The sequence below is a fragment of the Sorex fumeus genome, unplaced genomic scaffold (genome assembly GCF_029834395.1).
Source record: "Sorex fumeus unplaced genomic scaffold, SorFum_2.1 ptg000048l, whole genome shotgun sequence".
In the NCBI taxonomy this organism is placed as follows: Eukaryota; Metazoa; Chordata; class Mammalia; order Eulipotyphla; family Soricidae; genus Sorex; species Sorex fumeus.
In genome coordinates this window covers 7,136,370-7,154,168 of record NW_026606105.1, presented here as the reverse complement: position 1 = coordinate 7,154,168, position 17,799 = coordinate 7,136,370, and the positions used below count along the sequence as shown (strand labels likewise).

The 17,799-nt window shown below is 47.5% G+C and overlaps 1 protein-coding gene across 2 annotated transcripts in view; it reads right to left on the bottom strand.

The window, feature by feature from the left end:
• Positions 1–17,799, bottom strand: part of BRAF (B-Raf proto-oncogene, serine/threonine kinase) — a 169,574-nt gene that overhangs the window by 16,209 nt on the left and 135,566 nt on the right. For both annotated transcript variants that reach the window (XM_056124014.1, XM_056124015.1), the window contains 4 exons: positions 15,491–15,575; positions 14,279–14,455; positions 3,589–3,635; positions 2,766–2,884 (listed from right to left, as the gene is read on the bottom strand). In XM_056124014.1, the coding sequence (XP_055979989.1) occupies positions 2,766–2,884; positions 3,589–3,635; positions 14,279–14,455; positions 15,491–15,575 (428 nt within the window). The remainder of the gene's footprint in view (positions 1–2,765; positions 2,885–3,588; positions 3,636–14,278; positions 14,456–15,490; positions 15,576–17,799) is intronic.

The following is a 17,799-nucleotide window of genomic DNA, read 5'->3' as shown; positions in this document are numbered from 1 at the left end:
TCCTGCAACTGGTGAGGGCAGCATCTGTCAGCAGGCAGGGAAGGGCGGCCTCTGCCTCTCCACACCTGGACATTCAGTAGAGCGTGCGAGACTGGGGTTGGGACCCGAGAGCTGTCACTGGGAAGGCTCCCCCGAGGACTGCAATGTCAAACCCCGCTGAGATGCTGGGGGCACCGCTGGCGGGCTCTGGTCAGGCCCTGTGCAGTGCACGCAGAGTTTTCAAAGCCTGAGCACCCTCTCTGTGAGGGCCCAGGTAACTGTGTTCCCTCACTCTTGTCGGCAGATCGCTGGAGGGAATCCTGTTTCATCCACTTATAGAACTGCAGGAATGACCCTCAGTGGTCTTATACAAAAGTCTCCACATAGAGGTCTCCTCCTCTAAGATATAGATAAAACCAGGCTGAGAGCCTATACTAAACAATTCAGGGGTGGAGAGATGATAGTACAGCGGGTGGGTAGGGTCTTTGCCTTTGGTGATGCGGGTTTGATCCCTGGCACTCTGTATGGTCATCTCAGCACCGCCACGAGAGATTCCTAAGCATCTCCGGAAGTGGCCCCAAACAGAAACAAACAAAAATTCAGATGGTCACATAACAGTAGATCAGGCAGGTTCTTGTCTCCTAGCTTACAAAGGTTCTACTGTTTCTGAGAAACTTATTCAACAATCAAGGGCCCCACCCGCTACTCCTTGTTCTGAAACAAGGGATGCCACAAAGCAGGCACCAGTTAAAAACTAGGAAATAATGTAGAGTTTCTTGCTGATAATAATAAGCTTCTATATATATTAAGTGTTTGAAAAACTACAAGGCTGGCAACATGACTGGGCCTAACTTTCCCACACTAATTAAATGCACTTTTCAAACATGAATCCATTTTTTTCTTTGCAACTTAGGTACTGCAGAAGAAAAAAAAATTTAGATTTTTAAAATTCCATCACTTTAATTCGATTCCCTTTTCTTAGGCTGCACTGCATTTTCACTACGAAGTGGGGGCCCTAAAGGCGCTGAGATGCGGATTCCGAGGCTTAGTCCTGGGCCCACAATGACTGTTTCAATAGTTACAATACACATAAAAGGAAAGATCTAGCCAGTGCAGGTGAGAATTAACCAGGCACTCAAGGGGGACACCCCGCCCCTCTTCTCCCCACCCCCAACTGCCCCCTCGCCCTAATCCACTCATTGCCAGGAAAAGCAGAGATGAAGCTTCCTCCAGGTTTCTCTTATCTGACTAAGGATGCTGCTGTGAAATGCCCCTGGGGACGCCGCAGACAGGGTTGCCAAGGCTGGTAACTGGGCGCCAAGGGCCCGGGCAGCTTTCCCACTGCCTCTCGGAAGGCTGAGTGCAGACCAGCCAAAGCGCTGGCGTGGCCTCGCCCTCTTGAGGCAGCTTGCAAATGCTTTGGTCTCAGCGACTCTTTCAGTCTTAAAATTGACCGAGGCACCTGAGTCATTTTTGGCGGCTGGGCGGGCCTACCCAGCTATGCTCAGGTCTTATTTCCCGATCATTCCTGGCAGACTGGGGGGATGGTATGCAGTGTTGGGGATCGAACCCAGGGATGGAATCCGGGTCAGCCATGTGCAAGGCAAATACCTTCCCCACTATTCTATTGCTCCAGCCCTGGTCTCTAATATTTTAAATGTTATAAGCTGTTGGGTGTTAGTGAAGACACATCCACCCTTCCTTTTTAAATGAAAAGCAATTATTCTCAAAAAGAAAAACTGAGAGGAGGGGACTGCCTCTAGCTGCTGGGGTCACAGCAACAGCCCATGTCACCTGCTGATGGGGTGGCAAGTGCCAGCTCTGGGGGCACACGCCAGGACAAGGGCTTGCTGGAGCAGGGTGGGGCCGAGGGTGGCTGCCTTCCCACTTCCCCACCATCTCGGTCCTGCAGGACTCTGTGCAGACTGCCCTACCCCACCCCTCCTTCCTCTCTTGGCTGCTCCCCAATTACACGGTTCTTTTTGTGTCTCTGAGGAGACCAGCGTGAAATAGCCTTTCTCTCTATAAGCTGCTAATACCAAACAGGTTTGTGGAAGCAGGCTATTTTAAATATGCGAGACGTGTGTGTGTGGGGGGGGGGGGGAGAGGGGGCCACACCTGGTGATGCTCAGGGTTTCCACCTGGTTCTGCACCCAGAGCTCACTCCTGGCAGGCTTGGGGGACCATATGGGATGCCAGGGATCGAAGCTGGGTCGACCGCATACAAGGCAAGTGCTTTACCTGCTGTACTACCTCCCGGACCCCAGAATACTCAAGACTTTAAGGAGATAATTCAGAACCAAATTTAAACCATGTTTATAAACATGGAGTAATAGCACAGCGGGTAAGGTGTTTGCCTTGCACGAGGTCAACATGGTTCAATACTTCCGCCCGGCTAGCTACCAAGAGTATCTCGTCCGCATGGCAAAGCCTGGCAAGCTACCCTTGACGTATTTCAATATGCCAATAACAGTAACAACAAGTGTCACAATTTGTTGTGAGATGTTACTGGGGCCTGCTCGAGCAAATCGATGAACAATGGGAGGACAGTGCTACAGTTTAAAAAACACGTATGTGTGCTGAAGTAGACTGGTCTCCCAGTATTTTTCAAGATAGAGAAAAACGTTTGCAGCTACTTACATTTCAAACACAAAACCTGATACACCTTAATGCTGACTCTGTGAATACCAAGAAAGCAGTGAGTGCGGCCGAGACCTTCGACTCCTTTCTCATCCCTCATCTCAGAAAATCCCAAACGTTAGTGGAGTGATCGGCTCGATTCTTACCATCCACAAAATGGATCCAGATAACTGTTCAAACTGATGGGAGCCACTCCACCGAGATTTCACTGTGGCGAGGCCAAAATCACCTATTTTCACTGTGAGGTCTTCATGAAGAAAAATATCTGAGGTGTAGCAGGTAAAGGAGAACCACGGATGCCATATTCCTATCTAGAGCGAGGGGTATGAAAAATCTCAGGCGAGAGGGTCAACGGCGAGAGACCACTCTTCACCTGCGTCGTACTTCACAGTCCCTATTCCCTTCACGATCCGCTCACGGGAGAAAAAAGAAGACATGTCTGAAGGATGAAGAGGCTGATTTGGAGTGTGGGACCCGAGGCAGGAGGGAGAACGAGGGTCTTGCCCAAATGCCTGGGAGGCCCTGGACCGTCTCCTGCCATGCCGGAGAGCTGGACTGGCAACTCTCTGCAACAGGACACAGAGCCGGGCTCTGCAACAGGACACGGAGGGACGGAAAACGAGCTTTGCTCGTTTCCCCTCAGGGTTATGTGACTGCAGCTGCGGCGAGATCTCAACGGCTCAGAACCAGAGTGAGGCTCATCTGAAATAAGGTGGTAGACAGCTGCGACACCCGGCCAAGTGGTCGGGCATCAGGCAGTGTCAGGAAAGCCCTACTTCCGCAAACACTTGAGAAGGGCGTGCAGAAACCCAAAGGCTGGAATGCCTCGCTCCACTAAATTTGCATGCAGTATCCTTGCAGCATACTGAACTTTGCCAGAAAATTCATTTTATGTTATGTGAAGACAAAAATACACAAGAACAAGTCAGGGTGTTTTCAAAGTTTCTGGATGAATTTCAGGAAGGATACTATTACTCTTGAGGTCTCTGTGGATGATTGACTTGGCGTGTAAATAACTGAAAAACAAAACATCATTTTTAACCTGGAAGTGCTGAGAACAAGGACTACAGAACATATTTTGAGTATAAATAAACACATAGGATCATGATATAACTGCAACTATACATTGCGATAAAGGCTTTAGATAAGAAATATTAAAATAAGTTACAATCTTGTTTGAAAAAACTTCGCTTATTTTTTTTTTACCATTTACCAATACAAACCTTTGATTCTAATCCTTTATCGTATAAAACATACCTTGATATTTAATTAGACCTCTGAATTCTCCACTTATTCACACTCACCTTTACAACAGAACACAGATCTTAATTCCAGAGTGAAGTTTTCCTAAGCCTAACTCAACAGAAGTTAACTTTCCCTGTTAAAGCTTTTGCTATAATGGCGACAATGATGGCTTTCAATAAATTTTTTTGGAGGGGCCCACATCTGCCTGTGCCCCTCGAAGGTCTCGGGGGGCGCATGCAGTGCTAGGAAATGATCCCAGGTCAGCTGCGTGTCTTATGCACTGTACCATCTCTCTGGCTCCTTTAATGAATCATATGTTTAAGTCAACTATCTTATCCCCGAAAACTGGTTAGCTGAGTACATGGGGGGAAGGGTTATGTCTAATTTATTTCAATTCAAATTCTATTTAAATTCTAATTAAATACTAGGCATGAGGTTGGTAACTATATACATTTCATTTTTTAAATAAAAACGTGTTTTTCTTTTCTTTATTCTTAGATTTTTTAAAAAAGCTAAACTCATTAAAATTTTAATCAAATGATAATTATTTTCAATGTTCCACTTTATATGCATTTAAATTAAAAAAAATTAGGCACTATGGTTTACAAAACTCTTCACGGCAGTTTCCTGCATAAAATATTCCAGCAACACACCCTCCCCAAGTGTCAGCTCCCCTCCACCATGTCCCTGTGTCCCCCTTCCCCCCCACCTCCTGCCACGGTAAGCCTCCTTGTGAGGAATAGTTCTTATTTCTGTTGCCTTTGGGCACCAGGATCATACCACATGGTGCAGGGGGAGGAGGGAGACGCTCTCTTCTCCCGGAAGCAATAAAAAATAGGCTCTGGGGGGCCAGAGTAATAGTTCAACAGGTAGGATGCTTGCTTTGCACACGACCTACCTGGATTTGATCACTGACATCCCATATAGTCCCCTGAGCACTGCCAGGAGTGATTCCTGAGTGAAGAGCCAGGAGTAACCTATAAACAACACTGGGTGTGACCACCCTTCCACCAAATTAATTAAAAAATAAGCTTTGAAAAAAAGAAGTGCATATGCTGCCCGGGTCAGGCCCACGTGCTGCTTGTGCCCACATGGCCGAGCACACGTGGCGCTCACATCTCCCCTCTTGAGATGTGGACTTCCATGCTTTCGTGTCTAATGCCAGGATGTGTGTAGGAGCTCTCTCCGCCCTTGGAGAAGCCCGTGCTCTCTCGTGTGCGTTTCTCTCTCTCTCTCTCTCTCTCTCTCTCACTCTCTCCCCTCCATACCTTAAAAATCCTTCAAATAAAATCTATTTATTTAAAAAAAATATAAGCTTTGGATGAGCCTTTTGTCAGAAAATGTATTACATAAACATTTTCTCTGAGTCTGGAACTTATTACTACTAATTTAATTCTGGGGCCAGACCCGGCAGTGTGTAGGGCTTACTCCTGGCTCTGTGCTCAGGGATCACTCCTAACAGGGGTCAGAAGACCATACAGGGTGCTGGAGGTTGAAGCCAGGCTGACCATGACAAGGCACCACCACCCTTTGTAGTTGCAGTTTTCATAGAGCTTTCATAACCTTGTGCTTCTTTGTGAGGCAGGCAAAACGCAGTTAGCTCTGGGTTGGAGAGAGTACAGAGGGTAGGGTGCTTGCTTTGGCCCCCTATATGGTATCCTGAGTGTCCCCCCCCCCCCCCCCCCATCCCCTGCCCCGGAGTGATCCCTGTGCTCAGAGCCAGGAGTAAATCCTAGGCACAGCTGCTCCCAAACAACAACCTCCCCCCCCCCTGCCCCGACCCCTAAAAAGAAGTAATTCCAGTTCTGTCCATGGAAGAGTCTGGAGCCCAGAGCACCTCCGTGATATGATCAGAGACACAGCAGGTAAGGGCATTGCTTTTGAGCACTGAATTGGCTTGAAGTGTTACAAAGATGTTTCCTCTAACCACGTAACTTGCTTACTACTGCATACATTCTCTAAGCTTTGGATTCACGGCCCATAGTATGAGGCCTTCCCTTCATTTCCTACATGTTCGTGGAAAGCTCCCAATACGTCGTCATCAACTGCATTCTGAAGTCCCATCCCCAGGCAGGAGGGCGGCTCTGAAGGCAGAACTGGTGAACACTCAGAGGCAAGGGAGGGATGCAAGGCCAGTGAGAACCTGCGAGAGGCTAGCAAGAGCACAGCCCGCGTTCCCGTGCGAGCAAGAGTGCCAGAGACATTGCTGAGATGTGAGCTGGAGGATGCCTGTTCTCTCTGGGGGATGTGCACATTGCAGGAGCGGAGGAATGAGAGTCATTGAACCTAAAGCATGGATGGCTCTGACTGCCCTTTCTCCTTTCTGCTGTCAGTGTGTGCTCAGCTGAGCAACACTCGGGCCTACCCTGCCCTGGAGGAGGATGACTCTGGGGCAGGCTCAGAAGCTGCTGCCTAGTGAAGGAGGGGCTAGGGACAGAACCTAGGTGAGCGTGAAGGGCGGCTTGAGTCAGGACACAGGACAGCAGGCGACGATTCTAGGCGGGGCTGGAGAGACAGTGCAGAGGGCTCAGGATGTTTGCCTAGCACGTGGCTGACCCCGGTTCAATAGCTGACACCACCTGGTTCCCAGAGCACTCCCCAGCCAAGCTCCTGAGTACCACAGGGGTAGCCCCTAAACCAGAAACAAACAGTGAAGGTTGATACATATATTTGTTTTGGGGGCCATGTCTGATGATATTCTGGGCCAAGGACCAAATTCGGATTGGCTGCGAGCAAGGCAAGAGCCCTACCCACTGTCCTCTCTCCCTCTAGATATACCTGAGCAACAGCCCGAACAGTTGTTGGGAATAAATTGGTTACAGGTTGTGGGGATAAGGGAGAGAACTAGAAGATAATGAGGAAACACGAAACATAAGCAGCTGGAAGAACAGAGCTGTCAGTTCCTGGGATGGAAACCTAAGAGCCGCCCTGAAGGGAGGCCCAGGCGCTCTGCTTAACCATGCTCGGATGTGCGGCCCCGTCAGATGAGCAGACGGCCCTGACACCCTGGAGTCTGGAGGAAATCAATTGGCTGGCGCCTGGCATAGAAATTCTAATTAAATGGGGCTTAGAGTCACAAATTGGGATGAGATCAGCAAGGGGGTGGAAGTAGCCAGGGTAGTCCGACCTTTGGAAAGGTCAGGGAGCGGAGAAGCGGCAGCTAATGGGCAAAAGTGAACCAGGGGAACGTGCTTCTCAAGAAATTGGCTTTTTATTAACTTACATCCCAGCCAAGCTGCAAAAGAGAACGAGAATCTAACAGGTCTGGGCGGGGGTGGGGGTGGGGGGAGGCGGGTTTACCAAAAATCTTCTCTTTCTGAAAGTGCTCCTTGGGGCTGGAGGGATAGCACAGCGGCTAGGACGTTTGCCTTGCATGCCGCTGACCTGGGTTCGATTCCCTGCATCCCATATGGTCCCCTGAGCACTGCCAGGAGGAATTCCTGAGTGAAGAGCCAGGAGTAACCCATGTGCATAGCTGGGTGTGACCCAAAAAGAAAAAAAAAAAGTGCTCCTTAGAGCATAGCTTTCCTTCAGTGCCTGGGGACCAGGCGGTGCTGGCTGACACCGGGGCAGGGTCCCTCACACAAAGCCCACTCTCCAGCCCTTGAGAACCATCTTAAATAGCAGGGGCCTCAAGAGGGGTTTCACGAATGGGGGGGTGATCAGCTTTTGTTTCTGGCAGTCAGAGGACTGAGAATTTAACCACTGGGGCGGGCCAACATCCAGGCAGCTGAGGTTTCTGTGGAAGTCTGATTAGAATGGCGGAGTCTTGGTGGAGGGACGGAGAGTGACGGCCAGTGACTCCTCTGAGAAATTTTACTCCAAGGAAGAGCTGTGTGGTGATGGCATGGGAGAGCAGAGGGCTCCAAAAAGGACCCTCCTGTGGGGCGGAGAGACATATAGGAGGTAAGAGACAGTCCAGGATCCCTGCATGCAAAGGATCCTCTTTTGAACCCCTGGGAGGGAGACAGTGGGGAAAGAGTAAGGGTGGGTTGTGGGGTGGGTGGGAGGTTCAGATTGGAGCCTGCTGAGTGTAGCAACCAGGTGGGCACGGAGGGCAGCACCCACCGGGGGATGAAGTGCTGGGGAGTGCTGGGGACCAAACTCAAGCACCAGTGTACAAAGCCTGGGCTCAGGGTTGGAGAGAGCTCAGTGTTAGTGCTTGCCCCGCATTCGGCTGACCATGGTGTGATTGTTAGCATTGCACGAAGTCCCTTGAAGAATGACAGGAATGGGCATGCTGCCCACCCCGTCACTTCCCCCTGAAATACAGAGAATGCTCTCAGCTCACGAAGCTCTCTCTCCAGTCCTGCACTGCCTCTTCATTACGAGAAAGGAGCAAGAATTGTTGAAATAGTAGGATAAGCACTCAGTCCCTCTACCTACAGTCACAACTGTCAACTTTCTGCCAAGTGTGTATTTTAAGAACGATGTTTCAGGGTCTGGAGCAATAGTATAGGGGGTAGGGTGCTTGTCTTGCATGTGGCCAACCTAGGTTTGATTCCCAGCACCCTATATGGTCCCCGGACTGTAGAGTCAGGAGTTAAGTCCTGAGCACTACTGGGTATGGCCCAAAGAAGCAAACACGTGAATGATGATGATCTCTGTGAGGTGGCACTCGATTTCAGAGAGCCACAGAACCGACCAACTAGCAGACACGGCGGGGCCCAGGACTGAGTGCTCGCCTAGTACGCACCAGACCTGGGCTGGGCCCCTCCCCCAGCAACGCAAATGTTTGGAGAGACAATAAGCTCTAAAATAAGATGTTTAGGCAAGGAGACTCTGTTGCTGACTCCGGACAAAAACCAGACCTTGTCCCGAGATCACTCAGGGCAGGGATGATTCCTGGGGAGACAAAGAAGGGAGCAAAGGAACCCCCAGGCTTGGAGTTCTTGATCAGCCCCTAAGCTTGCGAGAAACCTATGAGAGCAACTCAGCACAGTCCCCGCGGGCGCATCCAGCCATCCGCTCCCCTCTCCTTCACGGCGCACTCCGTCCGGGATGCCTGCACTTCCCACCTCGGGCTGCAGAATTCCTTTCTTTGACTTTATGGGCTTCTCTCTCCTCAGATTCCCTAAACAGAACTGTTTCGCCTCCCTGTCTTCTCCAGAAAGAAACCTGCTCTTGTTTCTGTGATATAAAGACAAGACTGTGAGTCTCAGTGGAGCTTGGGCCTGATGTCCTTGACTGGTGCTGCACCCGCCAAATGTAACTGCTGTTGTTTTCAGTTGTTTGTGTGTTTGGGGGTCATACCCAGCAGTGCTCAGGAGTAATTCTTGCTTGGAATGATCCTACAGTGGTGCTCAGGGTATGCGGTGCTGGGGACTGACCCGGGGTTTGCAGGAAGCAAGGCAAGTACCTTAACCCCTTTCTACTGCTCTGACCCCCAGCTGCCTTTTTTTTTTTTTTTTAATTAAAAGGCAGATACAATTAGAATGTTAGCCTGGGCTAGGAAAAACAATTCTTCATTACTGTCCCATTCTGATACCTTTGGCCGGATCTTGAGACATCCAGAATTCAATTTTCTAATTTCCTGGCAAGCTCCCCGTGGTGTATTTGATATGCCAAAAATAGTAATAACAAGTCTCACGATGGAGACGTTACTGGTGCCTGTTCGAGTAAATCGATGAACAATGGGAGGACAGTGCTAGCTACTTTTATATAATATGTGCACAACTTTAAATGCTTGTTTCTAATATACATATATAATTTTTTAAGAAGGGCTATTTTATTTGATACTACATGATAAAGAATTTGGAAAAAACTCTTCACAGGCTGCACAAATCAAATAAAAATTTTAGAAAACTATTTCTAAAATTTTAACAGGCCTCATGGTGTCAGCTTGCTTTTTTTCATCTGACATAGTTTTAGATCAACTTTTTGTTGTTCTGGAGCCACACTGGCAGTGCTCGGGACTTACTCCTGGTTCTGTGCGCAGGGATCACTGCTGGTGAACTCGGGGGAACATATGTAGTGCTGGAGATCAAACGCGGGTTGGCCACACGCAAGACCAATGTCCTGCTAAACCTTGGCTCTTTGAGCGAGTTCATAATTATCTACCACTAAATAGCTCTGCTCTCCAGGATAACTCAGGAAGCAGAAATGATCTTCCACTAAAAACCAACAAAGTAATGTATGAAAACTGTTTCCTTTTCATCATTTGCTACTACTCTGGAATCCTATGAAAGTGACACATTTGAAAGGCCCAGTAATACAACTTGCCTTATTACTGAATTTTTTACCTTAAGGATGACTGCAAACCCAGCACTTCATAAAATGAATCAACATCCTCTTATTCTGCTCCTGGTAAGTCTTTAGTTTTTTTTTTTTTTTTCCCTCTTTCTGAGGTGTCAGGGATGGAACCCCACGCCTCCCACAGGCAAGGTAAGTGCTCTAACACTGAGCTACAGCCTGGCTTTCTACCACTGTTTCTTAATACTGTGCTGCCTTTGCTTAGAGCTAAAGCCCATTCCCATTTGCTATTCTTTAATTGCTTGTCTCTCTCTCTCTCTCTCTCTCTCTCTCTTTTTGCTTTTTAGGTCACACCTGGCACAGGGGTTCCTCCTGGCTCTGCACTCAGGACTTCCTCCTGGTAGTGCTCGGGGGACCATATGGGATGCTGGGAATCGAATCCGGGTCAGCCGTGTGCAAGGCAAACGCCCTACCCGCTGTGCTATCCCTCCAGCCCCTGCTTGTCTCTTTTACCTTTAATATTTCTCATTTGATTTGGCCTCTCTCTTTTCTGGAAGAAAAAAAAAAAACCTATCGAGAATCTGCTGTTCGGAGCCATTCTTATTCATTTATTTTTATTTAACTGGTTTATACCACATACTCAGCATAGGCCAGGCCCTAATAAATAGGGACAAAACAATGAGGAAATAATAAAAAATCCCGTTCTCATATACCCTCCTGTATTCTAGTTGAGTGGCAGACAAGAAACAACTGTCACATGGAACTGGGCATTAGATGACTAAATAAGGACCAAGGTATAAAGAGTGACAAGGTAGTCAGGGACGAATAAATCAGACAAGATGATCAAGAGAAGGCTTATTTGGCTTTGGACCACACTTAGCTGTTCTTAGGGCTTACTCCTCGCTCTGCACTCATGGATCATTCCTGGTGGTGCATGGGGGACCAAACGTGGTACCTGGGATCAAACTGCAGTCAGCAGCATGAAACCCAGGTGCCCTACCCACTAAACTCTCTCTCGAGCCTGAGAAGACCCATTTTGAAAGGGGACCTCTGATAGAGAGACATAGGGGAGAAGCTCTATCAGTATTTGTGGCGTGAGTGTTCCAAACAGAAAGTAACAGGGACAGAAGCCCCAAGGCGGGAACGTGCTTGGCCACTGAAGTAACGCAGAGACTGGATGAGAGCTGAGGGAAAGCTGTTTCTTTTTTTTTTTTTTGGCTTTTTGGGTCACACCTGGCGATGCACAGGGGTTACTCCTGGCTCTGAACTCAGGAATTACCCCTGGTGGTGCTCAGGGGACCATATGGGATGCTGGGAATCGAACCCGGGTCGGCAGCGTGCAAGGCAAACGCCCCACCCGCTGTGCTATCACTCTAGGAAAGCTGTTTCTCAAGCGTGCTATTCTGTTAGTCTTAACCTATAAGAGGTTTTCTCCCTTCATAGGATTCTAACATAAGAGCTTTCGGATTTAAACAGATTTAGTCTAATTTGTGTAAAAGGCTGTCTTTGATTTTTTGAAATTGCTCTAAGTGGGTAAGTAGGAATGTTAGAGAGCAAGGTAGCAACACACTGTGCCAGGCATTCTATGAGCTGGTTTGTTATGTTTTTGTTTGCTTTCGTTTTGAGGCGCCACATCCAGTGGTGCTCAGGGATTACTTTCTGTTTCTGCGCTCAGGGATCGTGCCTGGCAGTGCTCAGGGAAACATATGTCATGTTGGGGATCAAATCCAGGTTGGCCACGTGGAAGGCAAGCAGCTGACCCCCTGCCCACTCTCTCTGGCCCCTATCTTAGGGAGGTCAGTGGGAGACATCATTCTGGCTCTGAGTCTTCATTCTACAGCTATTTGCAATGTGATCATGAGCCAGAGTCTAGGCGTTAGCACGTAGCTACCTTTTATTCTAATCTTAGAACAGTGGCTTGGGGCTCAGTGGGTACAACACAGGCCTCAAATGTTCCGAGGCCCTGGATTTGATCCCCAGCAGTGCAGACAAATGATGTGCTGAGGTGATAATAGTTTGGGTACATTATATGCAAAACAGATGACTGAAATCTCACCCTGTGGATAGTGTCTAGGAAGCTGCTGGCTTTGCAAGTGGCTGACTCAGGTTTGATCCCCGGCCTGCCACAAATATGGTCCTCTGGGCACCACCAGGAGGGTCCCTGGGCAGTCAGGAGTAGCCCAAACCGAAAGTAGAATAAAAGATCATGAAGGCACAGATGAGTAGAAATAAAAGAATATCTTAGGAAGAGAGAAGGTGAATGAAACACCTCTTCTGCTGTGTGTGTGTGGCCAGAGACTGAACCCAAGGCCTCACCCGGCAAGGTAAGTGCTCTTCCAGTGAGCCACAACCCCGGTCCTGCTGCCACTGACTACACAGTGATGCGGAGAAGTCATTAAGAGCCGCAGTTTCTGTATCAGTGAAAATGAAAACAGATCTGCTTCATGAAACAATGATGACTAAAGATGTGTATGGGAACAATCTGCACATCACAGAATGTCCGAGTGAGAACTACGGAGGGCTGGACGTGGGGACAGTGCTGGAGGGAAGGGAATGCTGACGGATGTGCTGCTGGAATGCTGAGAGGAAGCACGAAACCCTGGTCATTAACAGCATTGTAAATGATGGTGTCAAACGAAATAAAAAGCTCCATAGTCTGCATAGTCAGTCTGTGGCTTTAATTCAATGCCAACGTGTAGGTGGAAGGTCCTGAGTTTGGCCCCCAGTACCCGCCCAGCCCCAAGACATGCATTTTTTCCCTGATTTTATTTTTTTGCGTGTTTTTGGGTCACACCCAGTGGTGCTCATGGGTGACTCCTAACTCTGCAATCAGGAATCAATCCTGGTGGCCTTGGGGGAATTGAATGCTGGGGATCGAACCCGGGTAGGTTGCATGTGAGACCAGAGCCTTACCTGCTATACTCTCTCTCTGGCCCCATCTAAGTGTTTCCCCATTTTTTAAAATAAAAAAATCTTCATATTTTTTGGAGGGCCTCCCCAGGCGATTCTCGGTCAGCCCACTCAGAGTGGGGGATCAAGGATGTCATGTTGCTCGAGCCAGGCCACATGTGGGTACCTGCAGGGCACACCTGGCGGAGCTAGGGGACCACGGAGTACGGGGAACTGAACTGGGTTACCTCGTGGGTCATCTCTTAGAGCCCTCATCTAAGTGCTTTTGAAATTTGTTTTGTTTTTAGGCCACACCCATCTATGCTCCAGGCTTCTTCCTGGCTCTGCACTCAGGGATCACGCCTGGTGATGCTGGGTGACCAAATGGGGTGCCAGGGATCAAACTGGGGTGAATAACATGTAAGGCAAGCACTTTACCTGCTGTACCATTTCTCCAGCCCTAAGTGCTCTGAAATGTATTCGAATTTATTGTCTAGGGCCAGACATAGATAATGCAACAGAATGAGAGCACAGATGAAGCCCTTGATCCCTGGCATTTCCCAGTTCCTCGGGCACCACCAGGAGCAATCTCTGAGCACAGAGCTGGGAGAAGTCACTGAGCAATGCTAAGTGTGGCACCCAAACAACTGATTTACCTCTTTACATTTAAGACTTGCATGCACACATAATTTATCCTTCAAAGTCAGTTTCCTATTTTGGTCGACAATGATTTCATAAACTAACCTTTTGTTTGTTTCTGCTTTTATTGTGGTGCCAGGGATATCGAACCCAGGGCCTCACGCGTTCAAGGCAGAAGCTCTATGGCTGAGCTCAGCCCCTAAAGTCATGTTTCATCTTTCCAATTATACAGCAAAATTCAGTGATTATAAACAACACAACGTGAAATCCTCAAAAAGGATCAGAATGCAGATTTTTATTTTAGCTTTATTAACTGATCATTTTGCAATACAAAACTGAGCAGTTAGAACAGTGTAAGAAGGGAATAAACAATTGTTTTATATACTGAATAGTTGTTAATGACTTTTGTGATTCTATTTTTGAGCCCTCCCCCCCAACCATTGCTGCTACGTACTGTCACTGCATGGCAAACATAATCTGCAGTTACATATTCAGTCATCAAAAACTTGATACTAAAGAGAGACTGCTTTATGTATTTTTTATTATCATACCCACTAACCGTGAGTTAAACGTGCCCATATATTGTTAGTGATTTAATTTAAAAAGGCAGCTGAAAAGAAAATAGGCTCAAATCTTGGCAACACTTAGCGATCTTCACAAGCAATCCCCAGGAATGGAACAGAAGGAAACTTACTCCATGCCTTGTGCGGTCTGCCTGGCGATATCTATGAGCTTGATCATCTCAAATTTGGTCTCAATGATGTGGAGGTGGTGGTACAAGCTGGAGCCCTCGCACCACTGGGTGACGATGGCCAGCTGCGGCTTGGTGGAGTAGCCCATGAAGAGGAGGATATTCACATGGCGAGTTTTCCTGGAAAAAGAAACATGACGAGAAACGTAGACAAACTCCAGCAAAGCTTAAAAACCAAACAAAATGAAATGGTTGCGGCAGTCTACTTATCAGGAAGATGTTGTCAGAAGTAGGCATTTTTAAAAATGGAAGAAGGATGAATTTGAAAAGATTTTAGGAAATGTCTGCTCTAACATCCTACGTGGTTCACACTTCAGAAATATCTTTATTTAAAAAAAAATTAGCTGGCAGGCTTAAACAACTTGAGGCTTAAACACCTTCAATTAAGGCAAATTCATCTGACAGCGGCCTATCCCCCTATTCTTTTTCCTTCAGTGGTTTTAGTAACAGAACGTTTTCCTGGGGTTGAGACCAAATCATTTCCTGTAACTTCTGTAACTGGTTTTCCTACTCTGCTCTGGAATAAAAGAGAGGCAGTTCAGGCTGGGAGATGTGGCTCAATGACCCCAAGGAACCACAAAAACAAAAAAAAGCACCCATATCAACAGCAAGAGAGGCTGTTACTAATGAATACAGCAGCCTCGGTGGACCAAGTATCTGTCCGGTCGAACTGCCCGAGCTGCGACTCCAGGGCCTCTCCCCACAGGGTTCGTCCCTGCCAGAACAGATTTCTGTTTGTTGATGTTCTTCACATTTCAGGGCTTGGTACCATTTCTAAACATGCTTCTAATAAATTAGAATTTTGAGATGATCATTTCCAGAAGCATAAGCATGATCCCAGGATTGGGACCGCCCATTTCTGCAGCCAGGAAAAGCCAGAGCAGAGGGCTGCTGTGAATCCTCTGCAGGAGCCGTAGGTTCAATGCCAGGGTCACACGGTTCTCCAAATATGCCTGGAGCGACCCTGAGCAACGCCCTAACAGCAGTCCCCGAGCACAGCCAGGTGTGGGGCCTTCCGCCTCCCGCAACCAAACACACACAAAGAACACGGCATTTTCACCTATTTACTCTCAGCGATCCCGTGATGCAGGCCACATTCAAGGATCCAGTTAAAGATGGGACACACTCAGATCCTTCCTGTCCGGGTACACTCACCTGAGTACTCCTACTTCGTTTTTGAAGGCCTGTAACTGCTGAGGTGTGGGTGCTGTCACATTTAACATCTTCACTGCCACGTCACCTAAAAGGTGATTGTCATGCCAAATGTCACTTCAGTTTAGAAGACTTAAAGCATAAAAAAAATTTCTTGACTATCATTTCCAATCAAGTAATTAAGTCCCTAATTTAAGTCCATGACTTGCACGTAAATTACACCTTAACTGTCCCAACTGCAGCACTTTTCTAATGATAAAATCCAAACTAACAATAATATTCCCTGAAATAATACTTCAAAATACCAATCCAAAGAAAGCCAACTATGTGTTTCTCCTGAAAATTTAGTCTATCAGTTCAGTACTCAGAGCATTTCCTTGGATATTTATTACTGTGGTCTAGGGTCACATTGGCTCTATTTCCATTTTTTTTAAATTTAATGATATTAAACGGGATGCAGTTTTTAACTTTATGTTAAAACTATAGTCAATAGGTTCAAAACATCACTGTAGCACTGTCCTCCCATTGTTCATCGATTTGCTCGAGCAGGCACCAGTAACGTCTCATTGTGAGACTTGTTGTTACTGCTTTTAGCATATCGAATATGCCACGGGGAGCTTGCCAGGCTCTGCCGTGTGGGTGGGATATTTTCAGTAGCTTGCCAGGCTCTCTGAGAGGGACAGAGGAATCGAACCAGGGTTGGCCGCATGCAAGGCAAACACCCTACCCGCTGTGCTATCGCTCCAGCCTGAAAAACAGCAAACTTCTTTATAGGCTAGTTTAACATCAGGCTAGTTAACATTAAAAAAATAAAACTCGGGGACCAGAATGGTAGAACAGTGGGTAGGGTGCTTGTTATGCACACAGCAGTCCTGGGTTTGATCCCCAGCATCCGATACAGTCCCCTGAGCCCACCAGGAGTGACCCCTGAGTGTAGAGCTAGGAATAAACCCTGAGCATCGTTGGATGTGAAGTGAAAAGCAAAATTAAAATAAGGTAAGGTAAAAGGTAAAGGCCCTCCCATTGATCGTCGATTTGCTCGAGCGGGCCCAGTAACGTCTCCATTGGAGACTTTGTTGTTACTGTGTCTGGCATATCGAATACTCTCGGTAGCTTGCCGGGCTCTCCGAGAGGGGCGGAGGAATCGAACTCGGGTCGGCCATGTTGGCCGCTTGTAAGGCGAATGCCCCACCACTATGCTATAAATAAAAACCAATGGTCCAGAGAGAGAGAGAGAGAGAGAGAGAGAGAGAGAGAGAACAGTGGGTAGTGCATCTGCCTGGCAGTGGTCGAATCAGGTTTGATTCCCAGCAACACATGACTGTGTAATCCTTTTGTGGGTTACTTTTTGGGTGATATTGGGGGTTACTCCTGGCTCTGAACTTGGGAGACCATGAGATGCTGGGAACTGATCCTGGGGCTACTGTATTTAAAGAAGTGCTCAGCCCTTTGAACAATTTCTATAGTACCTGAATTTCTAAATTTCTAGTAATTAGTGAGGCTGACATTTTATTTGCTGTTGGCCATTTTTCCGTGGGTAAGTACATTTTTAATACTTACTTATGGTTTACAGGACAGATAAAATTTTTGAAAGAAAAACTTCCAGAAGAAATAAAACATTTTAGAACAGAGAATTGGAGATGCCTATCTTTTTTAGAAATACTACTATTAAAAAGCATAAATGGGGCTGGAGCGATAGGACAGCGACTAGGGCATTTGCCTTGCGTGTAGCCAACATGGCTGACCAGAGTTTGACTCTTCCACCCCTCTCGGAGAGCCTGGCAAGCTATCAAGTGTATCTCGCCTGCATGGCAAAGCCTGGCAAGCTACCCATGACGTATTCGATATACCAAACACAGCAACAAGTCTCACAATGTTACTGGGCCCGCTCGAGCAAATCGATGAACAATGGGAGGACAGTGACAGTGAATATAAAAAGTATAAAATAAACATAGCCCATAATTTTAATAGAAACCTTTGGATGATTTTTGCATCTGATCAAAATAGTTTAGTAAGGGCTTGGAGAGATGGCATAGGGTTAAGGATCATGTCTTGCACACAGCCGACCCTGGTTTGATTCCCAGGCAACACCTACTCTCTGAGTATTGTTGGCGTAGCCCTGTGTCCCTGCTAAGTGTCCTGAGTGGTTCCCAGCACCCCAGGGCCTGAGTAGCACTGCATCCTCATCCTCGGGTCCTGGCATTCAAACATTAGCTGAGAATCATTGGCGGGAAGGGGGGGTACCTACGGGACTACGACCATCGACAATCCTACTAACGCAAATAGTGAATGATTCCTTCAATATTTTAGTT